Below are 23,919 nucleotides of genomic sequence, written 5' to 3'. Positions count from 1 at the left end.
TGAGTTCTCTGGGTAGTGTACGTTGGTGGAACTTGAGACCCAATGCGCAACCAAGGAAGTGGATATGCGGCGATATGAGATGGTTTGATGCGGAGGGAACATGTTGGAAGATGCCGCAGCCTGCAGTGGTTCCTGGCCCAGATTGGTTGAGGATGTTGCTGCTATAAGCCCCGAGCCACTCTAAACGCTTCGAAAAATCTAGCCGCTTTAACGGGCTAACCCTGAGATATGGAATCTGGCGAGCGAAGAGATACATATTTGGTTGAGACTCTTTAGGCATTCTGGTCTATCAGCTGTCCACAAATCTTCCCAGCTCTAGGGCATACGTGGGCCCCGCACGTGCTACCTGACGGTACTGTTCGCCTGCGCCGATCATGAGTAAGGCGACATTAGCCTCTGCTCGTCCTTACGGCGCCTCCATCCGTCCATCTCAATACTTCAAGGATGGGGAAACGAGTAGCTATCGTCGGGAGCGGATGCTCGGGGATAGGTGCTCTGTGGGCGCTGCACACCAGTACCGATCATGAAGTGCACTTGTTCGAATCGGCATCAAGACTGGGTGGACACTCCAATACCGTGACATACAATGGCCCCAATGGGAGCGCAATTCAGGTTGACACGGGCTTCACTGTCCTGTACGAAGCTACTTGTCCAAACTTCCTCGCATTCCTGAACGAAATAGGTGTCCCGACGGCGAAAACTGAGATGACGTTCGGGATCTCTCGTGATCAAGGGACGTTTGAGTGGGCTGAGACCTCGCTGTTTTCCATCTTCGCGCAAAGGAGAAATTTATTCAGTCTGAGTATGTGGCGACTGATATTCGATGTCATCCGGTTCGATAAGTTTGCCCTTGATGTCTTGAATGATAAGCAAGATAGCGAGAATGAGGAAACCAGTTGCCGAGAGACCATCGCGAAATACCTTGACCGAGAAGGCTATTCTCAGGGCTTTCGTGACGACTATCTTGTTCCTGTGGCTGCCGCAATCTGGAGTACAAGTCTCGACATGTGTCCTTTGGAGTTTCCCGCCCACACTCTGATTCGCTTTATGTACAACCACCATCTGTTGAGTACAGCTGCGAAGCGGTCGAACTGGCTTATCATTCCCGGTGGTGCGAACCAGTACATTGACGCAGTGTTGAAGGATTTCCCCACAGAGAGAATTCACCTCGAATGCAAAGTCACTGCTCTGGCGTCCACAGGGACAGCTTCTGTGAGGCTCATAGCCAACAGCCGAGACCAGGAATTCGACCACGTCATCCTGGCCACCCATGGAGACCAGGCTCTTCAGATCTTGGGGCTTGCAGCGACCACGGAAGAAGCTCAGGTCTTAAGTAGATTCCATAGCACTAGGAATCTTGCAGTTCTGCATTCGGACATCTCGTTAATGCCGAAGCTTCGCACGGCATGGTCGTCGTGGAATTGTATCACAGAATCTCCATTTCCTCCGAGACGAACCCGAAACGTACCCAAAGTCTGCCTGACTTCTTGGGCGAACTCGCTCCAGCATATTTCCGGAGATGAATTCGGTCCCGTTCTGCTCACTCTGAATCCCCTGACGATGCCGGATCCTAGACAAGCTCATGGTATCTGGGAATATTCTCATCCGCAGTTCCATGCCGCTGCAACCGAAGCTCAGCGACTCTTGCCCAGCATACAGAACACTCGGAACATCAGTTACTGCGGCGCGTGGACCGGTGATGGGTTTCATGAAGCTGGTTTCAGAAGCGGGCTGTCTGTTGCAATGTACCATTTAGGAGCAACACTGCCATTTGAGTTTGTCGATTCGGCAGTCTTCTGTGGTGGGAAGCCGGCATTGACCATCAAGGACCATCTGTTGAGGCTGTTTGTCCTGATAGTGCAGATAGCGATATTGCTTGCTGAAGGCAGCTGGCGTAGACTGGCGACTGTCGTAGATAGACGGATAGCATCACGGAGAAGTGCTTGACAGACACCTAACCGGCCGATATGACAATGCCAGCAATCTGCCTCATCAAAGTTGTGCTGCCTTCCTCGTCCTCAACACCCACTTCAATTGACGTCTGCGGGCGGCTCTTGTTGAGGCCTTCAAGGAGCGAACAAGCCTTGCAGACCTGCTGACTGGACATGTAGCCACATCTCTCGCACTGACCCATGACTTGTTTGTTTATTTTGCCCTTTCGGCGTCCTTTGCTTTTCTTGTCATGGATGCTCACCACGGGTGCTGAATCTCTCGCCGCTGGTTCGGCTGGTGCGGTTGGCAGCTTTATCTCGGTCTCTAGAGAGGCGGCCGCTTCATTGGCTGCGATCTGCTTCTCCATGAGATCCATCGAGTCACCATTTGTATTCCTACTCCCGCAACCGTTCGCTTCTCCTTCGGCCTCTGCTGCACAAGATATCGACCCGCTCACTTCGGGTGGCACAAGTGCTGCCATGTCCTCTCCACTTTTGACAATGTCCAGAATACTGCTCGGTCGGATTTTCTCCAGGTCTTTGATCAGCGTCCTTGCACTTCCTCTGAATGCCTCTGGCGAGTAGATGCACTCTGTGCTGAAGTAATCCAACTTCTTGTGATGGGCATATAGCACGATTTCCTTCTCATAGGCATATTTGAGAGGTTTGCTTCGTTTGATGTCGCTGGCCGCGCTGGAGGTGACAATAGAAGTAGACCTTGCAAGGCGTGGTAGATCTCCACGGAGGAGATTCATCATGACGGTTTCGGCAACGTCGTCCGCATTGTGGCCAGTCACCACATGTTTGATTCCCAGTTTGGCGGCGCCTCGATCCAACGCCTGTCTGCGGAATACGCCACAATAGGTGCAATTCCCCTTCTTCCCTACCTGTGCCACCACTTGGTCCATGGTCCAGCCATAAAGTTGGTCGTATCCCACAATTTCAAGAGGCATCTGGTACTGTAAAGCATTCCGCTTGACGGTCTCGAGGCTGTCGTCCCGATAGCCTTTGATTCCCTCATCGATGGATAACAAGACCAGGTCCAGACCATAGTCATGACGCTCGTTCAGAGTCTTCAACACCGAGGCCAGGACAGTTGAATCTTTTCCACCAGAAGCGCCTATGGCAACTCGTTCTCCGCGATGAAAGAGGTTGTTAGCCACTATTGTTTCGTGGATCTCCCTCTCAAAGACCGTCAGGAAGCATTGCTTGCAAATCTTTTGTGAGTTTTTAGGCCTGATGACAGCCGCTCGAGCGTCCTTGCAGACTTCGCATATCGAAGGCGGCATTCTGTTCTCGACTTGGCTGTTGACGATGGAAAGAATTACATGAAGAAAATCTCATAAAGCGGCGAATATATGAAAGACTTCTATCAGATCCTACGGTGGTGCATTCAGACATTACTATCTATACGGAGAATCATTAGTATCTAGACGCCTGTGATTGCAAATGGTGTAGAAATGATCTCGAAGTTAACAAGGGAGAAGGAAAAGTCGGCGCTCTGCTCATCGCTGACCTATACTGCTCGTCGCTCGCTCGAATGCAGTCTACTTTGCATGCGGAACTTAGGTTCACGCAGATACTAAAGTCCACTTGCCGGCAGTGCGCCCGACGGCAATCCAGCAGAACACGTTCCTTTCATACCGCACCCCGATTTCGTGCCCCCCAAGATCCTACAAGCAATTCCAGCTCAATAAACGGTCGTGACCTCGGCGAAGATGCAAGCAGCCTCGAAGTCCGGTCGGAGATAGCACGAGACAAGGCACGATTCGAAGAGACCAAATCCACCGCCAGCCTTACTCCCTCCGACAATGCGGACCAACCACAAACGCAGAACTTCTATGGCTCGTCTGCAAGGAGGAGACTACGAAGCCGCATGCTCAAGGACGCAGAGCCCGAGAACCCTACTCCAGAGTGGTTGTTGGCCAACAACATACATTTATATGGCGAAGGGACACTTGCGGTCGGCGCGCCCTCGAGGGTTCAGGTTGTTCCCGCGGATCTGATCACTGGCGAGCCACTGGATCATACCAACCCCTCGAGTCCGGGTGGGAATCCCCGTGATCCCAATGGCGGAGATAGCAAAGATGGAGAGTCAGATGTGAATTTACAATCGTCGTTGGAAGACGGCGAGGGATCGAACGGAGTGAGTCCCGAGACCGGGGAACTGTCATCAATAAAAGCCGGACAGAGTTCTTCATCTGGGAAGAGATACTATGTCATCGATGAACAGTATGAAGAGGTGGAGAGGACCGCAAGAGGTCTTATGCAAATACCAGAGAGCCCGAAAGCCTCGACCGACGGCGATTTCATGAAAGACCATCTGCTCTTACAGTATGCTGGCAAAGATGGGGATTTACTGCTAGATCATGTTGTCGAAGATCTAGCTCGAAATCTGGGTTGCGATCTCATGGTGCTGGATGCTCATGATATTGCAGACTTGATCAACCGGTCAAATCAACCATCGCGAGTTGCGAAATCAGGGCGCATGTTGAGCTACGATGTCTTTTCCAATGCTTATCCCACTGCTTCTGAAGCGGGACAAATGCAGCTCTCCAAAGAAGAGGACGAGGATGATGAAGATATGATGGACGATTTTGAAACACCGCCCTCTTCTCCTCAGATGGGTATGCCTGTATTCATTGGCAAGCCAATATCCATTGATCTGAAGACGATGTTTTCGGCTCCAGGACGAACAACAAGGTCAGACATACCTGTATCACCCATGAAGCTGGTCTCTGATATGTTGAACATGAATAGCGGCACCCCATCTCAAGAACCAAACCGCCTTTTCGCCCCAACAGTTGATAGCCTACTGACGGGCTTCCTGGAACGGCGGTTGGAACCGGCTGACAAGGGACGAACTCAATCCTCGGCAAGAACTCTGAAGTTGCAGGAACTCCGCGAATACACGGCAAAGCAAACCGGTGTACCAAAAGATGCAGCCATTATACACGTCAAGGATCTCGAGGCAATCCAGGAGGTCAACATTGGCAATCAATTCCTCCAAGAACTTTACCGCCAAGTCGCAAAACGCAGGAGCTCAGGGGCGAGCATTCTCCTGGTGGGCACAGATTCTGCACGAGAAGACCACGAACCGTTCACCAAACAGCGGATCAATGACACGCAGACGGGCGAGCGAGACGAAGTATCACAGAATATCGTTCTGACTCCGGTTCTACCCAACACCACTTCCAAGCTTGCCCTCCTTCACGACCGGAAACAGCGAATTGCCACAATCAACATGCGACACCTTTGGGAAATGATGCGTCTTCGTAAACCGTCTGTATTCGCCCATCTCGAGCCAGGGTTCTGGCGACGGGATTTCTTCAACCACGTCACCAGGAGCGACAGGACATGTTTGGAAGCACATCTGTGGAGCTATTCATATGTGCAACGGCTGGCAACATACATAGCTGGAGCGGCTCCGCCGATCAGCAACATCCCGGGCATTACCGACAAGAAAGAACTCCAAGATTCACTGGCTGCTGTTCAAGGGATCTCTGAACCCATCATCTCTGCTGCCACCGCCCACTTAAACCACAGCGACAAGACCAAGATACGATGGGCGGAAAAGCAGGAAAAGGAAATGAAGGTTGAGCTACCAGACCAAGCCAAACCCAAATCTAAGGAGGATGTGCGGTTGGCCGGCATTCGCTCTTCGGCTTCGAAGTATGAGAAACGATTGATGGGTGGGATCATTGAGGCAAAGAACATCAACACGACGTTCAATGATGTTCATATGCCTGTTGAAACCATCGACACTCTTCAGACCTTGACGACTCTCTCACTCATTCGGCCCGACGCGTTCAAGTACGGAGTGCTGGCGTCGGACAAAATCCCCGGGCTGCTGTTGTACGGACCTCCTGGTACTGGCAAGACATTGGCTGCCAAAGCCGTTGCCAAAGAATCTGGCGCGACCATGCTCGAGGTCAGCGCGGCAGACATCAACGACATGTATGTGGGCGAAGGTGAGAAGAACGTGAAAGCGTTGTTCAGTCTTGCCAAGAAGCTTTCGCCGTGCGTTGTTTTCCTCGACGAAGCGGACGCCATGTTCAGCGCTCGAGGCAATCAAGGTCGCCGTGTCAGTCATCGCGAGCTGCTGAACCAATTCCTCAAAGAGTGGGACGGCATGAGCAATGACTCCGGCAGCGCATTCATCATGGTTGCCACCAACCGCCCGATGGACCTTGACGACGCTGTGCTACGTCGTCTTCCTCGACGCCTGCTTGTGGATTTACCTACGGAGCCGGACAGGTTGGAGATTTTGAAGATCCATCTCCGACACGAAGACCTCGCCGAAGACGTGGATTTGTCGGTCCTTGCGAAGAAGACGCCCTTCTACTCCGGCTCAGACCTGAAGAACATTGCAGTTGCCGCCGCTCTGAATGCCGTTCGTGAGGAGAATGAGCTCGCGAAGAAACACACTGGAGAGGAGCCGTACCAGTATCCCGAGCGCCGGACATTACGGTGGACCCACTTTGAGAGAGCTCTTGATGAGATCTCGGCCAGTATTTCCGAGGACATGAGCTCGTTGAGAGAGATCAGGAAATTCGACGAGCAGTTTGGCGACAAGCGTGGCAAGCAGAAGAAGACACCAAGGTTGGGCTTTCCAACGCAGGAAGAGGACAAGGTGCGCGACACGGTCAAAGTTCGACAATGATGCTGTCCACAGAGCCAGTGGTCGCTATGATCCTGCACCTGATAGATGGACACGGAGGAGACATGGCCGGACAAGGGGTACCGCTTCGTTGACTATGTGCTCTATCAACGAGGCAAATCCAGGTGAATATCATGGACTCGAAGGACACTAGAGGTTGAAGAGCGTTGATAGATGAGATAATTCAAAATGCAATGCCGTGTCAGCCATGATCACCTTTGTGTCATCTACGTCTCGAGGCAAGTCTCTGAGCTCTGGAGTCTAGCATGAGTCTAGGAGTCTATGTCTATAGATATGTATTTTTTGAGAGAGAGATATACATATACAGATTACAAGAGCATCATCAGTCGCCCAACTCTGATCGTAGATACCATGCCCACATCGTTACAAACATTGGTCCCATGCAACCGTTTATCCAAGACGATGGATGACATCCGAGCATATCATTTCCCTTGTCTCCATACGCAGCAGCGCCCGCCGTCTCTGAAATCTGCTGTCTCATTCATATCAATTGCAGCAGATTCATTTCAACTTCTGCACGACGGTCTCCTCCACCCTCTCCACAGCCCAATCCAACACGTCGCGCAACCCCATACTTCCTCGACCGGGACACACGTCGACTCCATGTCTCTTGCACTTCTCCTGGTCGATGACCCCAGCACCGTCGACATCCCCGTCCACAAACATCCAGGCATGGTCGCGCGCATAGTTCGGCCACACCACGTCCTCGACATAGCCCGGCGGATCAACCCAGAAGCCTTCGAGCGTGACGTAGCCCATGCGCGCCTGGCGGCGGGTCAGCATCTGGTCGCGCGTCACGGGGAGGAAGAGCCGGCGGTCGAGAAGGCTGAGGGAGATTTCGTGAAGATGGGTGAGCAGGGAGGATGATGTCGATGGTGGTGGAGGAGACAAGCGTGAGCCGGATTGTGGCGAACGTGAAGAGGAGGAAGCAGCAGCAGCAGCAGCAGCAGCAGCAGAAGAGGTGAGATCTGTTGTTGTTGATGTCGATTCAGGAGGCGCCGGGTATAACAGAAACCCATCGAGGACGCAGATGCGGATCTCGCGGCTTCTGTCTAGTCCCAAACCTGGATGGCTCGTGTCGGGATCTTGTGATGGAGGGTTCGTCGTCCGAGCAGCGGCAGCAAGATGGTCTTGAACGATTTTCTCAAACCACGTCTTCACCTGTTCTTTGACGTTCTGGACGTCGGCGTCGCTGATCGCGCTGGGCCCGATGGCGTTTTGATCCTCTTTGCTCGCCAGCTCGGGCGGCAGCGTGCCGTGGTCGCGCACGTGGCGGAATGTGTTCTCCAGAAGGGGGAGGTCGAGCGACTCGACGCAGTCCCAGTCTTGGAGGTCGCGGGTGCCGTGTTCAGGCGAGGTTACTTGTCGGATTGGGACGCTGTAGGCGAAGAAGAATCAAATCTTGTTAGCAGTTATAATACAAATGGAGAGACGAGATAGCATGCTCAGTAGATGACCGGGAAAAGGTACAGACACATCCGTGACGGGTATATCTTGAAGAGAGTCGGGGGGCTTGAGTGAAAGTCCGTTCTCGGACGGGGATCATGGCCTCAGGGAGAAAGGGACAAGGCTTGTGAGAGGTAAGAGGACACAGGGGGATGCGCTACACTTTGACAGTGTGAGACGGTAGGGAGGGAGATATGTTTGTTGCACCCGAACCGAAGACGTGATGTTTTGGGCCTGGATGACCGGGACACGCCTGACTTCGCCTGTACTTGTGTTTCTCTGGGTTGCGAGGGATGATAGTCCCCTAACCCCATGAGCCGACAATGGCGTCCTCTCAAGTGAGAATATCAGACATCGACCGGCGACAGGCGCCCGGTGACAGGATATCCAAGAAAAAAAGAGGCTCTCAGGAACAAGGAGAAGAGAAAAGAGGCGTAGTAGAGCAAGAGGAAACGGGACTCACTCTTGATCCGTCTTGTAGAAATCATCCTCATGCAGCACGAACAGCGTGAGCTTCCACTTCTCCGTCCGGCACTCCGTCTTCTCTTGAATAGTGACCGGGATCGTGACCGTGACCTCAAAGTCAAAGATCGTCCGCAACAGCCTCGCCAGCGTCGTTTTCCCACTGCTCGACGGACCCGAGATGCCAATCAGAATAGTATTCAGCGCTGTGTTTCCGTTCCCATTTCCCTTCTCCCTCCCTCCGACTTGAGTGTCGCGTAAAGTGGCAGATTCCTGGATCGAAGAATCCTTCGTCGATGGTGATGTGGATGACATTTCGCCTTGCAAGCTCTCTTGATTCAACTCCAACGACCGAATTAGCTTCCGAAGTCAGGTAGTACTGATTCCTGTCTCTCAGATCATCGGGTGGGCTCTTCCGATCATCCGTATATGTATCTGTATCCGTAGTGATATCTTCTTGTCTAACGATAATGATACTTGTTCTTGGGGAAGGTCTCTGCAGGTTGCTCCACACCTTCTGGACTCACGAAGGAACCCGGATATGCTGAACTTGAAGGGGCCTGTAAGTGGAGTTGTCAATAGAGGTATATTTATCTAAAAACGTGAGACTTGAACCGGAGTATGACGAAACCCGAACCGTGATGTGAGCGAGAGAAGACCAGAATAGTGGTTTGATTTTAACTTCTTGTAGGAATAGGGTGAAGATCCAGTATATTTGAGATCATCCGTCAGCCGGAAAGAGTTTTATAGCTACAGCTACAGCTACAGCTACCTAGCACCTATCTCGCCATGTAGGTAGTATGTAAACAGGTATTTATTTCCCCCTACCCCCGATCTGACTCGCATCTTCAACCTTTGAACTGCCTTTACTCCGCGATACAGTCAGGTCCTGTGGCGCCATACAGATGGACGAACGACTTAGTCACTCGATCTTTTCCTACCACCACTACTGTAGGTTACACAAACACAATTCCAACGACGCGAAGAACAAGAAGATTCAAAAACACACATAGCGACGTTTCGATCTCTATTAAAGCAAGCATCCGGCTGAAACTCGCCAAATGCCAAACTCGAAGACCAATACCAATGGCATTTCCAACGTCGATGATCGGTCTCAACACCACTCCCAATACCATTTCCAGTTCCAGTGGCAAGTCCAAGCCCAAGAACAATACCAGTACCATTCGCATTCGCATGCCATGCCCCTTTGTCCGTTTCCATGCCCTCTCCCAGTCCCATCCGTCCGCCATCCCTGGACTGCACGGACCCCAACTCCTTTCCATGGTCCGAACGACGCATCTCCGTTCATTTCTTGCTTTTTCTTTGGCGGCCGCGTGAGGAGAGACACAATAGGTGTCAGGTGACAGACGAAACATAGACCAGCGAGGCCACACCTCATCTCCCCTCCTGAGACTTCATCCAACAGACATTCATTCGATCTCTCCAGTGGCGAGGAAAACGTCCAGTGGCAGGTCGAAACAGGTGAAACGCGGGAGAAAGAATATCCAGGATGAGTCTCCCACAAACACTAATATGATACAAATCAATTGGAGCTGAAGGTGAAGCTGAGAAGGAACCGCTGGAGTATAAGCTCCTGTCTCGCCCCATCTCCTCTGACTTGACCCCCAGGTCTGAAGGTAACTGTAGTGGACATTAGACAGGGAGTTTCTGTAGGCTGAAGACCGACATGACCGGATAACAGCGTCGACGACCCAGGCGGTAATGTCCTTTCACATTTGTCCCTGAACGGCGACACCGACAACCCCTGTAGTAGATCCAAAGGACTATATGCAAATGGAGTCAAAAGAAAAGACGACAACAGCAAAAACACATCGCTCAACAACTAATCTCAAACATCACGCTGGTTCGCCTTCTCGGAAATCCTCGTCTCGACGTCCAAAGCGATCCGAGCTTCTCTCATGAAGCACCCGCGGCACCCTTTTGCCTTTTTCCCCCAATCTTGGGGCTGGGCTTGACTTTGTTGGCCCCGGTGGACTCCCCGCCAGCATTCTCTTCCTCAAGCTTGACAGCACTTGCACGGCGCCGCTTGTTCGAGACGTTAGGGCTGGTGTTGGTGCTGGGACCCTGACTTCCGCTAAGATTGGATCCCTGAGCACTCATCTGGTGCATCATCGCCACGCCGCCTGCCGCGGGGTTTTGTGCTGGGCTCGGAGTATGTACAGGACCTCCCATAAGCGGCGACCCCTGGGCTTGAGGAACTCCCAAATGTCCCATGCCAGGCGAATTCATCATTGTAGGACCGTTCATGCCCGGGTTCATTGGGTTGGCGTATTGCACTTGACCGTTGGCGGTGCGGGCCATGTGATTCTGCATTCGCGCATTGTTAACCTGAGCCATGGCCTGGGCATTTTCGTGGGTGACCCGGTATAATGTCTCCTTGATGCCGATTCCGGGATGAGTATGGAAATACTCCATGAGCGGCCCCATGGCGGTCATCACTTCCGCAACCTGGAAAATGATTGTTAGCACTTGACTTCAACACCCACACTCGTACCAACTGACCTCGAGAAATTGGAAGACATGGTTTGGCACTCCCCAGTCGCCAACCCCAGAGCTAGGAATAATGGGCGGCGCACTGGCTCCGGCTGCCTTTCCTTGAGCGCGTTTGACATTTTTGTTGATCTTGGGACTTTGTTTCGTTTCAGGCGACGGCGGCTGCAAGAGCACATTTCGAGGAATATATTCCTGCCAGCCAGACGTGCTAATGTTGAGATGTTCGATCTTCGCCAATTCGTCGAAGACAACTCGCAGCTGTCCGGTCGTCGTCACCCGGATGTCGTTGTGGAAGACATAGGTCAGACTCGCATTGCTGCTCCATATATGGACCCCACCATTCGGCAGTTTGCTCTGGTTGTGGTCGTACGACTGCAACAGAATTTGTTTCACGCCGCTCGCAAAGTGCGTGTGATAGTAGCGAGCCAGGGACGGAAACTGAAGCTGGAAGGACTTGTCACCATTCTTACTGCTGAACAACTGTTGTCGTATCGATCCGAACGGCGAAAAGTACCGTGCAATGGTCTGCTCCCAGTACTCCAGGTCATTAGGTCTGTCCGGGTAGGCCAATGTGTCCTGATACATGATGAGTTGCAGAATACACTGCCCTCCCATCATCACATCCGGTTTGGACACCTCCGGCATGAGCATGGTCGCGGCCACGTCGTGGGGGTGGTGTTGCTGTTGTTGTTGCTTGATGGCCGGTTCTTCCTCCGGCACACTCGTCTTCCCTTGCTGACTGTTGGGCTGGCTTTGTTGATGGTTACCTCCGGGCTGTGGCTGTGGCTGCTGCTGCTGAGGTTTCGGTTGCGAAGGTTGGGGTTGAGGCTGAGAAGCTGGGACGGGTTGCTGTGGCGCTTGAGTCTGAGGGACAGGCGTGGGTTGGGACACCGGTGTCTGATTTGGTTGTTCCTGAGATCGAGACATTTGCATCTGCTGGGCAGCTACTCTTTGATTCTGAGCGACAGCCATTTGAGCGGCGTGATGTGCTGCTTGGGCTTGTTGCGCCTGTATCAAGCGTTGCTGGTGTTGCTGTTGCTGAAAATTCTGAACCTGGTGGTTATTCGGGTTCATTTGCATCTGTGGATGGATTCCCATGCCCATCTTCATCTGTTGCAACTGGGCTTGATTGTAAGCCGGACCGTTTGGCATCCCCATGGGCATACCCTGTTGTTGCTGTTGTTGCATCTGCTGCATCATGCGCTGTCGGGCAAGCATCTGTTGCTGTTGCGGCGTCATGGGCATCTGAGCAAAGTTCATTTGTTGTTGTTGGTGTTGTTGTTGTTGTTGTTGTTGAAACATGGCTTGTTGGGGACCCAGATGTGCCATTGCCATAGTGCCGTTATGCATAGGGCCAGGTGCAGGCGTGCCGGCACCTGGAGGCATACCCGTAACCATAGGTCCTTGTGTGACCTGTGGCCCCGATACACCAGGATGCATCCCCTGCATCATACCAGGTGCGGGCTGACCTCCCATGTGCCCGGCTCCTGGATGTTGCATTCCCGCCATAGGATGTCCATGGGGCATACCTGGGTGTCCGGGAGCCATGCCCGCATGGGGCGGAAAGCTTTGGGCCATCATCTTCGGCGGCGCCTACTCTTGGATGGGATCTACCACCAAACAACCAAAATCCTGTGCACGCCCAAGGTGCACAAGCGACGTCGTCTAATAACGGTTCGTTCGCGGACTTTGGGATCTCTCTGAGCGTCCGTCTCTTCTGTCCGCCTCCGATTCCTCTGGCCCCACTTTTACCGAATGTGTATGGTGGTTGCGACAAGATGAACTGTGATTACATTTGAGTAGAGTAGTCGACGAGATCGGGCATTCGGCGGGGTCTTTCGTGTCTGCGATGCGAGCCCTTGCCGTTCTGTGCAATGCGCAGCAGAAGTGTCGTCGCAGAGGAACGGTGTGGATGTTCCTGGGAGGGTTTCGTACTATGGGGGCAGCGTCAGTGTTGCGACAACGAACACAGCAGGTTCATCGGTGGCTGATGGCTCGGGTGCTGGCGCGCATAGGCCTCATATTCGACTGATCTCTATTGCAGGGGTGGAACTGCTGGATCAGGTGAGGTTGATGGTTGGGCTATCGTGTACGTGTGGTGTGTTATCGGGTAACAGGTGCTTCGGCAGAGCGACAGCGGAAGGAGGAATCGGATTTCCCGCTTGGCGCGGCGTAGGAGGAGAAAAAGAGAGGAAGGAGAGAAAGAGCGACTAGCAGGGAGACTCAAAGGACGATGAAGTGTGTGTCGCTGAAGATGACCGCGACGATAGTGTCGGAAGATGCAAAGGACCAGTTGTTCAAGGTAGTGGTGGTAGTGGTGGTGGTTGCAGGTGCAGTAGCAGTGGTAGCAGTAGTAGTAGCAGCAGGTAGTCTGCAGGATCGGCGAGGGAGTTCGGGCTGCTGGCTGGGAGGCGGCCGCCAGTCACTTCAGTTCTCACACTTCGGGGGCTGCAGCAGCAGTGGTTCAGTTCTAACGGCGCAGGCGCCAGGTTGCCAAGCCTGCGCCCCGAGTCTTGAAGTGCCTCTAACTTAATGGGGACGAATATATCTTGCTGCTTTTGCGGCCTGCGCTCTGCACCCTGTAATTAAAGATTTTCTATATTTTCTGTTTTGCATTCTCCCAATCTTCCTTCCACCTTCCCATCTTCCAGCTGCTGTTTGCGCTGTTCCGCACAAACGTAAGGCTCTGATGCTGAGCCCAGACGTTTCACAGCATGCTTTCTGACTCGGCTACTGATCTCTTCCTGCTACCGCCTGCAGACATACTACCTTGGTGAGTTGCCCTTCTTCCTCCATCAGCTTCCACACCTGCTCTGCACTTCTCAAAAGATGACATCTTAATCTACTTCTTTACCATATCCTGAGTCGCCCTTGAAGAAACATTCGGATCGTCATCGCTGGACGGTCTGTTACTAGCCAGTATATCATGTCTGACTGTGAACATCTACTCAATTTGATCTTGAAGTTTTTTTTCGGGATCGATGCTAACGCCTATACAGACTGATGTGCTAGGGTTTGTTTTCTTCGTCTCGAATTCAGACTATGTCTGTTTGTCAATGTACGTTCCTCCCCTGTTATTCCTCCCCGACACTCCCTTTTTCTATGATGAAAACCTTTTCCACATTCGCAGTTTCCACGCTAGCCCTGGCATGAACCCATTGTAAGTCCAGGTGTCGATGAGCGCGCAATCTTCCTTGGATGTCTGACTCGCAATATATCTGCACTCATGCTACTTGAATGTTTTGTCATGTTCCTGCGAAGCTGACATTATCTGAATACAGGTAGCCCCATTAAGTTCATCTCTGTAGGCGACAAGAAGAGAATTGATGCAGGATCATATGTGAGGGTTCTAGGCAAGAGATTGGATTGGAAGAGCTCAGGAACATTGCGTTTTACGTTGGGTATCCGGTCTCTTTCTCTTGGGCCATTGGCCAGGACAGCAAATAGAAACTATGTCAGGCAATACAAACTCGTTGTAGGCGTGGATTCTGCCCTGCAATATTCTTCGCATCAGTAGTCGTCCTCCGCCGTCAGTCCGTGGCGCTGAAAGAGCCATTCCTACCTGGTAATACACCGTAGACACGAGATCTGATCCGGCCACTCGAGTTGGCTTCCATGTCGGCTCAAGTTCAAGATTTTCCCAATCAGCCGGCCACCCTCAAAGCCGGAAGCACCTGCGCTTAGAACAGCAAGCTTTCCACGCCTCAGTGCAATGCTGTGAAGTGAAGCATGGGAACATTTATGCGGAACACAGCAGTAATTGAATTCTCATTTTCACTCGTGGATTCCTCCTGCGCCAGCCTTTTCAGCTGATAAACGACCCGTTCGAAGCCTCCACGATTTGGGCGCTTCGTTTGGCGTCGATGAAGAGATCCTGACACTCGGCGACATCTTCGGGAGCGATCTCCTGTCTCCCATTGACTTTGGCGAGTATGCTGCTGGGCGTCAACAGCTGCAATGCGTACCGTAATGACACGTTGGTGCCATGCTGGGAAAGTGTTTCAATAGCCGCGTCGGAGATGGACAGGCCTTCCGTCTTTGCGCGGAGACGAATGATGGTTTGGACTTCGGAGGCGTTGTAGGGGTGTGTCGGAATGATGAGCAGACGAGCCAGAAGATCGGGGGGCACGCCATGTGCACCTCTGATGTCTTGTGTGCCGCGAATGACGGTGTTTCCTCTATTCGAAGCTAGAATGACGATGGGCGAGATGGGCGATTCGAGAGCGCGATTGAGGTAAGTGAAGCATTCGATGTCGAGCATGTGTACCTAGAGTCACAACGTCAGTCTCGTGGAGTTGTCACGACAACAAAGGTAAACTCACCTCATCGATGAACAGCACGCCGGGCACCAATTCGGCCACGCCCTGGTCGATATATCTGCTGACGACCTTGTTGATCTCTGCTCTCAACTTGTCTGTGATCTCCGTCTTCTTGGGCTTCATCAGCTGGCCCATCATGCTCATTACATCTTGGCCGCCTTGAGGTCTGGCGTTGGCGATGTCCAGATCGTGCAGCGTCACGTCCTGTACGACCTCCTTCTTTTTATGCACTTCTCCCTTCGGCACAGGGACGTATTCTTCCGCCTCCAGGTCGAACTCTGTAGCGTAGGCGTCCGATCGTCCGACTCTCTTGCACGCGCCTGTGTTTGCTTCGATGTAGACGACATCGCCAACCATGACTCTTTCTTTTTGGATCGCTTCGTAGATGCTAGGGTCGAGTCTGAGTTTCTTCGTGCCTTTGGCGGACTTGAGTGTGATGACAAGATGGGAAATGGTGCGACCGAAGCCGCCGAGGGGATTCTCTGATTCTTCGGGGATGAGTTCTGTCACTTCGCCTTCGTAGACTTCTTTTGTTTCGCGTACTCGAAGTCCTGGTCGCAGTTGTTTAGCCTTCAGCACGCTCACATTCACGTGCGCCCATCTCACCTATTGCCCTTCTGAAATTTTCCATCAACGCTTCCGTCTTCTTGACTTCGGTCGAGTACACTTCGCTGCCCACGATGGGACAGAAAGGCACCTTGGTCCCTAGTTCTTGCGACACCGCCAAAGCTAATGCGGTTTTGCCCGTTCCTGGCCCTCCTGCCAATAGAACCGCCCTGCCGGACATCTTTTTCGCTTTGATGAGGTCGACAACCACGCCGCACGCCTATTCCCGTTAGAGATGCACAGCGCTACTATTTTCCAAGGACTGTATATCGCACCTCGCGGGCAGCAACCTGACCGACGAATCCATTTCCAGAGGTCTCAGCAGTGCCGTCGGGTCGTAGGCCTAAGCCTTTGATATGTGTATGCGCCGCGGTTCTGTTTTCGCGCGAAGTGCCCTTGACTTCGCTGATGTTGACCATCCTGTAGCGGCGGGCGAGAAATGCCCGGCAATTGAAAGAATTCAAAGAAGATTAGACAGTGTTAGAGACTCTTCTGTCGTAAAGCCGGGAATGCGTTGAAGTAAGAGTTTGTGTAGGAGAATGCGTGGCTGTATTGTATCAAGATTCAAGACTCCAGCCATGGTCCGCGACGGTCCAAAATCACGCTAAAAAGTTGAGCTCAACTTCAACTTCGATATTCGCAAACTCTCCTGGTCACTGCACTGGCGCACCAGCAACTCATTTGGCGCTCCCATCCTACCCTGCGCCAACAGCTATTCTCAAGCCTCTTTTTTTCTTCTTCCACTCTACTAATTGGACTTCGGTCCTGACGTTCGCAGTATGGCTTCGTCTTCAATCACCAAGTTACCGCCCGTTGTGCGCAGCCCGACGACGCTGCAGTATCTCGAATACCTAGGCAACCGATCGCACGACCCATACTTCAAGCCCCGGTTTACTTTCAAAAGCGAAGACCGCAAGCATACATTTGGCATGCCCATGATCCGCTATACAGATCCTTTAATGCCGGCCTACCCGTACGGCAAGAATCCTGCCTTCAAGGAAGCAAACTTTGGTCTCTACGGCGGAGCTACCCTTCAATCAGGAAACAAGATTTCCAAGGGGAGGAACAAGGGCAAGACGCTGAGAAAGTGGTTCCCCAACGTACGGATAGAAACACTCCGGAGTGAGGCGTTGGACACAGAACTCAAAATCCCAGTCACGGCTCGTGTTCGGAGGACGATACAGAAATGCGGTGGACTGGACGAATATGTCACCGGGACGAAGCCGGCCCGGATAAAGGAATTGGGTCTGCTGGGTTGGAAGCTCCGCTGGCTGGTGATGACGTCTCCGAAATGGCAAGAGAAGTATGCCAAACAACGGAAGGAACATAACTTGCCGACCGCGTTTTCGCCGGTCGGGACCTTCGAGGCGGCGTGGAATGATGAAGGGCAGAGGGCCAAGTTTATCGAGCAGCAAGAGGCGGCATGGCAGGACCTCCGCGAGGCAGCTGCAAGATTCGAGAGTCATGTGCAGAAACACTGGATGGAAAATGGAGAGAAGGAAGCGTACCACATCCCTAAACTGGAGACGCTGCAACGGCGCAGTCCAAGTACGTTGGATCTTCCTGAGCGGCTGGCGCGGGATCGAACCAGATCGCATATTGCAGCTGCTGTGAAGACCAATGTTGCTGTGGAAAGCAAGATGCAGGAAGAGAAACCTGCCGTTGACGTTGAATAGGCCGCCGCCTTGGAAGGGATTCGCTACGGTTGCCAATTTGCAAGAAGGGTGTTTGGAAATCGACCAGGACTCGGCCATTCGCCTACAGCAGTGGCCAGAAACGTCGCTGGACCGAGGCCTGGCAAGCCTTGCAAGCCTTGATGATTGGATGCGAGTAGCATGATTGAAGGCATATGCGCCGAGTCGGGCGTCCACGCCCTATGGAGAGCACTTCGTCCTTGACACACTTCCAAGGACGGTCATTATCAAGGGGCTGGGACGTTGCACCACGGGCGGCGACGACATTGTATACTAGAGGCAGCTGCAGACGTATCATTGACCTGATAGTCATGTTCAGAACATATACTGGCCTCCTATATCAAGAGCGTCACGTTTCCTTTCCATCATCAAAACTCAGAACTTGTCATGATGCAAACTTTACCGGCCGAGTCTCTATTTCGCTACAACAGCCTCCTAACCCATATATCTGTGCATAACCCATATCATCCATCCATCTCCATAATTGACGTTATCATCATCACTAGCACCCATCTCCGCTTGTGGAATTCGCCCCAGAGCCAGCGACCTGGCCCTTTGCCTCCAGATCCTTCCAGCGCTGAAACAACCTCGTAAAGGCCGACGGCTCTTGAGCACCACTGACTTCCCAGCGCTCGTTGATCTCGTAGTGCGGAACGCCGCTGATGCCTTTCAACCTTGCCTCTTCCGCTATTCTATCGACCTCCTCTCCATCCTTCCCGCTTTCCAAGTACTCCTTGATTTGCTCCTTGCTGCCGAGACCAGCTTCGAGACCGACCTCGACGAGCGTGTCCAGGGTGGTGATGTCGACCTCCTGTTCGAAATAGCGTTTCCACAGACCCAGCATGACCTTATTCTGGGCCTCCTCTCCGCCATGGTGCTGCGCCCAATAGACCAGCCGATGGCCATTGCGACTGGGGCCCGTCATGCCACCGAATTTGAAGTTGAGACCCTCGCCCGCCGCGACCTGTGTCATCATGGCCTCCAGCTGCTTGGCCCGCTCCGCACCGAATTTGGCCGCGTACATCTCCCTCCGCGGGCGCGATTGTACGGGGAACGGCGGCGGGACTGGGCCGTTGGTGGTCGTGAGTTGAGGAGGCGGGTTCAGGTAGAAAGGCAGGTATTTCATCTGGAACTTGTCGTCTGGATAATGCTTTTTGTGTTCGGCGATGGCTTTGGAGAGCCTGCTATGCCCAATGTAACACCATGGGCATACGACGTCTGAGGTGATTATGATGTTGTAGTTCGTCATGGCTGCGAGGAGGCCGCCTGTGGGCTGAAATCGCATCAATTAGAAAATTGGTGGAAGGAACAGAAAGTCAAGATGGCTGTTTCTGTTGGTGTTTCTGTTCTTCTCTTTCCTGTATATTTGGGGATGTTCTTGTTGAAGGCGTAGCTAGTTGGGTTATGAGAGATGGCAACCTTGAGTTGGAGGTGTACTCTTGTACTATATATATTTGTATTTGTCAGCCTCGGGCCCCTCGAGATCCTACCTCTACCTCACAGTCTTGTACAGTTAGAACACTGTACGAAGTCATAGAAACCCGGCTGCTCGCACCTTCATCCCGCTTTGGTAAGATCCGGGACGCCACCTTCTTGCCCACCATCTACTACAGATCACTGTGGAACCTAAGGTAGCCTGTACATCAACTCGCCTTTCACACCCCGAGGTTTCTAGAAGACAGGGCGCTCACCCAGCCCTCGCCGCTTTAAAACACTCTCGACCTCTACACACACACACTCTCTCTCTCTTTCTGTATTGTGTATCTGTCTCTTGTCTTTGCACCGCTTTCATAGTACTGTGTATGTGCTGAATTCAAACAGGCTAAAAACCTTTGCCTTGCCGCCTTCAGGTTCAAGTTGTGGAGGTCGGATCAGGGCTTCGTATCGACCCGCGAGGACGCCGTGGTCAAACCTCTTCCCTCTGGTGTGGACGGACCTCTCAATAACTGAAGTCGCTCTGGCCATAAGTGACATGACATATCTTCATGCATTTGTTAGAATAGGCTCAACAACAAGTAGCAGCCACAGCAGGAGTGTTGTAAATATAAAGTATTCTGTCTGACACAAATCGATAAGGCTGGATGTTCAAGTTCGAGACTGTCAGCGCACATTACTATGCTAAGCCATAGCATAAGGTTTCTGTCAGACAAGACAGTTTCTCGACATCAGACATCAGGCATTCTGCTTGTTCATCTCTCCCTCTTTTCATTCACAACTTCGCACAGAGTTGATTTCCGAAGTCTCCCACTGGATATCAGGTCCGTTTGATATGTCCAGTGGTTACTCTCCGACGAATCAGACCATCGAGGATGATATATCTTTCAATCTCGACGGATTCTTTGTTGGTCCGTCGAGCATCAACAGCCGAGCTCCAGTCACTACACCCTGTGGCAACATCGCCCTCGAAGCATCCCAGATGGTAAGGCTATATCAGGTCATTCTTGTACCCTTCTCAAATTGACTTTCCGCAGCCTCGCTCGTCTCATATGACCGAGTTCTTCTCCACCACCAAGGCTATGGATTCTGTTCTTTCTCAACTGCCGAAACGAGCCCATCAGCCACAACCATCCCCAACGGATGACTATCTAGCCCTTGGGACCGTTCGCCTCGTCCAAAGGCCCGAACACAATGAAGAGTCACAGTGGCTGATGGTTGGTCCGCATCAAGAAGTGGCTCATCCCCATCCACTGCTCAGTCTAGGTGAAAAGCGGCAATGGATTCAAACTCAACTCCTGCACCACGCTACCTACAACGATCGCGCTTCTCTGAGGGTGTACGCTTTTCCGGAGGATGTCAATCGAAGCACTCGAGGCTCGCTCAAGGATTTTAGAAAGGTCCTCAGATTCCTCTCTTCCTTCATTGACATATCTCCGGCAGCATGGGAGGGGACTTATGCGATCGATTCTCCTATCCGCACTTACCTTTCGCCTGCACCAACCCAAGAAGAGTCCTTGTTTTACATCTTCAATACCTTGTCATCACCTCAGACATCCGTGGATAGTGCTGGACATTGCTCACACAGTGAACAGGCAATGGCCGCCATCTTCGACGATGACATCCCCGGACTCAAAACCTCCTTGTACCCGTACCAAAAGCGCTCGACTGCTGCTATGCTCCAGAAAGAAGCAAACCCGGCCAACTCACTTGACCCACGGAAGCCCCGGTTTCAGGACATGCGAGGAAGAGAATTCTACTTTGATGTGCTCGAAGGTGTGCTACTCTCCCACCCATATCTGTATAGTGAGCCTCGAGGTGGGATCCTCGCGGAGACTATGGGCTATGGAAAGACCCTCATATGCATAGCCCTCATCCTGGCAACGAGGGGGCACTATCCGCAGATACCAGAAGGGAGACTCGATGCGTTCGGGGATCATCAAAATCGTCAAACTCCAAGTCTGCTGGAGCTGGCCGCCAAATCACTGAAACGTGCAGCTGTTCCGTGGAAAGGGCACTTTGCTGCTCTCGCACAGGAAGGGTACAGCTTCGATCGATGTATCGAGGCAGTCGACCGATATAATGCCGAGTACGCCGAGCCGATATATCAACCTACGATGCCGAGCCGATCAGGCAAGAAACGAGAAGAGTTTAGAGTTTTGCGTTTGTGCTATGCAACGCTTCTTATCGTTCCGCCCAATCTTCTTGTTCAGTGGCAGCACGAGATCGAGAAGCATACCGAGCCAGGAGCCGTTGATGTCCTTGTCCTTGACTCGTCGACGAAAGAGATACCTCATTACCGGGAACTGATGAAGCATGATATCGTGTTGATCACTAAAGCTCGCTTTGAGCAAGAATACCGGGACGACGATCAGAACCTGGGCAGGCGTATGCAGGGACAAGACAAGTTCCAGTCTCAATTGACCGAGGTTCGCTGGTTGCGTGTAATCTGCGACGAAGGTCACGGCTTTGCAGGATCAAATTATCGCACGAACGCAATGGCAATGCTGGACAAGATGTCGATTGAAAGACGTTGGGTTGTCTCCGGCACGCCATCCCACACTCTTCACGGTATTGAGGTGGATCTCGCCAGTAACGATGTCAATCAAGCAGGCGGTCCGTCTCGTGCCGAAACAATCCGCGAAACTCTGACACGGCGCAAGGTTCAAGACTCAGCAACTGAGGAGATCAAAGACATGGAGAGACTGCGTGTCATGGTGGTAAAATTTCTGAAGCTGCAGCCTTGGGCAAATCAAAAGGGAGCCGATCACGCCGATTGGAAGAAGTACCTGGCGCCGTTCGACGGTTCGGGTAAAAGAAGATTCGCACCTGCTCTACGGGTGATACTACAGTCTCTCATCGTTCGACATCGCATCGAAGACATCGACACTGATCTTTGTCTTCCTCCACTGTACAACACCGCCGTTCACCTGGAGCCGAGTTACTATGACAAGCTCAATATGAATCTGTTCCGGCTGAAGCTGACATCCAACGCCGTAACCTCTGAACGCATCGATGAGGACTACATGTTCCATCCCAAGAATCGCAAATACCTGGATGAACTGATCACCAACCTCCGACGAGCGAGTTTCCACTGGGTAGGACACACCCACGAAGACGTCTCGCAGACCTTGCGAGTGAGCAACGCCTACATGGAAGAGAATCACGACAAGATCTCCAGCGACGATGGCCGGGCTTTGACTGAAGCGATACAGAACGGACACCGCGCTCTCAACGACCCGGGCTGGCTCGCTTTCTCGACGCTCCACGAGATTGGCGTGTACGTTGAAGGCTTCCCAGACCACGCGGCTCAGGCATGGGCCTTGCACAGAAAACATTCGAACCCGCTCTTACTGGGAACGGTTCAAGCCAGAGAAGCGCAACAGCATGTCTGGAAACAACTGGACTGCAACGACATCGACCCTGCCGCCGGCCTGACGGGCGCCGGGCTGCGCTCCATGCAAGCCGCAAGGTCACGAGCCGCAGAAGAACAAAAGACAAGGAGCAAAGACACATTCAACAGTACCAGTACCAGCGGCAAAACCGCATCCGCCAGCGCAGGCGACGAACCAAAAGTCAAGAGCCAGGCGACCTTTTCTGCCTCGCTCTCATCACCGCCCAGCATTCGCGCTGCTGCTCCTGTCTCCACAAACCCTGACGTACAACCTAACGATACCCTTCCTACCGTTTCTCCTGCTCCCACTACCCCGACTCACAGACGGCCGCTACCAGCAGCAGCAATAATATCACCGTCAACCAAGACCACACCACCACCACCGCCACTACCAGCGTCTCTCACCGGAACCAGAGTTCTCGGATTCACATCCGCGAAACTCAACTATCTCTGCTCACGCATCCTGGCACTCCACACGACGGAGAAGATCATCATCTTCTACGACTCGAACAACATCGCCTTCTGGATCGCCGAAGCTCTCGAGCTCTTGTCGGTCCAGTTCCTCATCTACGCAAACACCCTCTCCGTGAGCCGACGCGCCGCGTATCTCGCGACCTTCAACCACTCCGACGAGTTCCGCGTGTTGCTGATGGACTTGAAACAAGCCTCTCACGGCCTGCACGTTGCATGCGCCAGTCGCGTCTTCATAGTCTCGCCGATCTGGCAGCCTGCGGTCGAGTCGCAGGCCATCAAACGTGCTCATCGTATCGGCCAGACTCGGCCCGTCTATGTGGAGACATTGGTGTTGAAGGGGACGTTGGAGGAAAAGATCCTCAAGCGGAGAAGACAAATGAGTAATGCCGAGCTGGTCAGAGCCGAGAAAAGCCTCTTGGATGATGGGATTATGAACGAAATCGTTCGTGGGGAGGGCTTCTTGGAGATTGTGGATGGTGAAGAACACGCGCTGAAGGGTGGGAAGTTGGATGTTCCTGTGCCTTTGTTTGGAAGACGTCCTAGGAATGGCAGTACAAATAGTCTCAGTGCGGGAGATGATCGCCAAGCACACACTCAAGGTCAAGGTCAAGGCCAAGGTGGTCAGAATGACGAGATGTTTCGTGCCTTGGAAGACGCATATCGCCACACTGCAAAGAAAAGGAAGACCGGGAGGGAAACGAGTGTTGGCGACACGGGCAAGGGAAGCTCTAAGTCGGTTGCTCTTGGTGGCCCAGAGGTTGTGGGCAACGGATCTTCTTCTATACTCCTTTCTCGGGTATCAACTCCAGCTTCTCAAGCCGACACCATGTCTTCGGCTGGGACGGCATACACCATGGATAAGAAACCTAAAAAGAGCGTGAGGATCTGGTCAACAGACATGGGAGACAGCTCCTGAAGAAGTGCAATGGATCCAGATCCGACCTGATCTGACGCAGCTGAGTTC

At 52.6% G+C, this 23,919-nt stretch overlaps 9 protein-coding genes across 9 annotated transcripts; 4 read left to right on the top strand and 5 right to left on the bottom strand.

The window, feature by feature from the left end:
- Positions 1-444: 444 nt before the first annotated feature.
- On the top strand, positions 445-1,947 carry A1O1_00549 (uncharacterized protein; the record flags this gene model as incomplete). The annotated part of the gene is made up of 1 exon (XM_007721467.1): positions 445-1,947. One exon carries the CDS (start codon positions 445-447, stop codon positions 1,945-1,947), a length of 1,503 nt encoding a protein of 500 aa, XP_007719657.1.
- A 7-nt stretch (positions 1,948-1,954) lies between these two features.
- A1O1_00548 (uncharacterized protein) lies at positions 1,955-3,220 on the bottom strand (the record flags this gene model as incomplete). Its single annotated transcript, XM_007721466.1, has 1 exon — positions 1,955-3,220. The coding sequence occupies one exon, from the start codon at positions 3,218-3,220 to the stop codon at positions 1,955-1,957; it is 1,266 nt and encodes a 421-aa protein (XP_007719656.1).
- Positions 3,221-3,471: 251 nt separating this feature from the next.
- A1O1_00547 (uncharacterized protein) lies at positions 3,472-6,594 on the top strand (the record flags this gene model as incomplete). The annotated part of the gene is made up of 1 exon (XM_007721465.1): positions 3,472-6,594. One exon carries the CDS (start codon positions 3,472-3,474, stop codon positions 6,592-6,594), a length of 3,123 nt encoding a protein of 1,040 aa, XP_007719655.1.
- Positions 6,595-7,113: 519 nt separating this feature from the next.
- Positions 7,114-8,835, bottom strand: A1O1_00546 (uncharacterized protein; the record flags this gene model as incomplete). Its single annotated transcript, XM_007721464.1, has 2 exons — positions 7,114-7,990; positions 8,522-8,835. The coding sequence occupies 2 exons, from the start codon at positions 8,833-8,835 to the stop codon at positions 7,114-7,116; spliced, it is 1,191 nt and encodes a 396-aa protein (XP_007719654.1).
- A 1,602-nt stretch (positions 8,836-10,437) lies between these two features.
- Positions 10,438-12,612, bottom strand: A1O1_00545 (uncharacterized protein; the record flags this gene model as incomplete). Its single annotated transcript, XM_007721463.1, has 2 exons — positions 10,438-10,989; positions 11,044-12,612. The coding sequence occupies 2 exons, from the start codon at positions 12,610-12,612 to the stop codon at positions 10,438-10,440; spliced, it is 2,121 nt and encodes a 706-aa protein (XP_007719653.1).
- A 2,227-nt stretch (positions 12,613-14,839) lies between these two features.
- Positions 14,840-16,378, bottom strand: A1O1_00544 (RuvB-like helicase 1; the record flags this gene model as incomplete). Its single annotated transcript, XM_007721462.1, has 4 exons — positions 14,840-15,301; positions 15,357-15,904; positions 15,960-16,179; positions 16,235-16,378. 4 exons carry the CDS (start codon positions 16,376-16,378, stop codon positions 14,840-14,842), a joined length of 1,374 nt encoding a protein of 457 aa, XP_007719652.1.
- Positions 16,379-16,888: 510 nt separating this feature from the next.
- Positions 16,889-17,635, top strand: A1O1_00543 (uncharacterized protein; the record flags this gene model as incomplete). Its single annotated transcript, XM_007721461.1, has 1 exon — positions 16,889-17,635. One exon carries the CDS (start codon positions 16,889-16,891, stop codon positions 17,633-17,635), a length of 747 nt encoding a protein of 248 aa, XP_007719651.1.
- Positions 17,636-18,155: 520 nt separating this feature from the next.
- Positions 18,156-18,902, bottom strand: A1O1_00542 (uncharacterized protein; the record flags this gene model as incomplete). The annotated part of the gene is made up of 1 exon (XM_007721460.1): positions 18,156-18,902. One exon carries the CDS (start codon positions 18,900-18,902, stop codon positions 18,156-18,158), a length of 747 nt encoding a protein of 248 aa, XP_007719650.1.
- Positions 18,903-20,139: 1,237 nt separating this feature from the next.
- Positions 20,140-23,871, top strand: A1O1_00541 (uncharacterized protein; the record flags this gene model as incomplete). The annotated part of the gene is made up of 1 exon (XM_007721459.1): positions 20,140-23,871. The coding sequence occupies one exon, from the start codon at positions 20,140-20,142 to the stop codon at positions 23,869-23,871; it is 3,732 nt and encodes a 1,243-aa protein (XP_007719649.1).
- Between the last annotated feature and the right edge of the window lie 48 nt (positions 23,872-23,919).

The sequence above is a fragment of the Capronia coronata genome (assembly GCF_000585585.1).
Source record: "Capronia coronata CBS 617.96 chromosome Unknown acBCG-supercont1.1, whole genome shotgun sequence".
Lineage (NCBI taxonomy): Eukaryota > Fungi > Ascomycota > Eurotiomycetes > Chaetothyriales > Herpotrichiellaceae > Capronia > Capronia coronata.
This window is presented reverse-complemented; position numbering and strand designations above follow the sequence as displayed.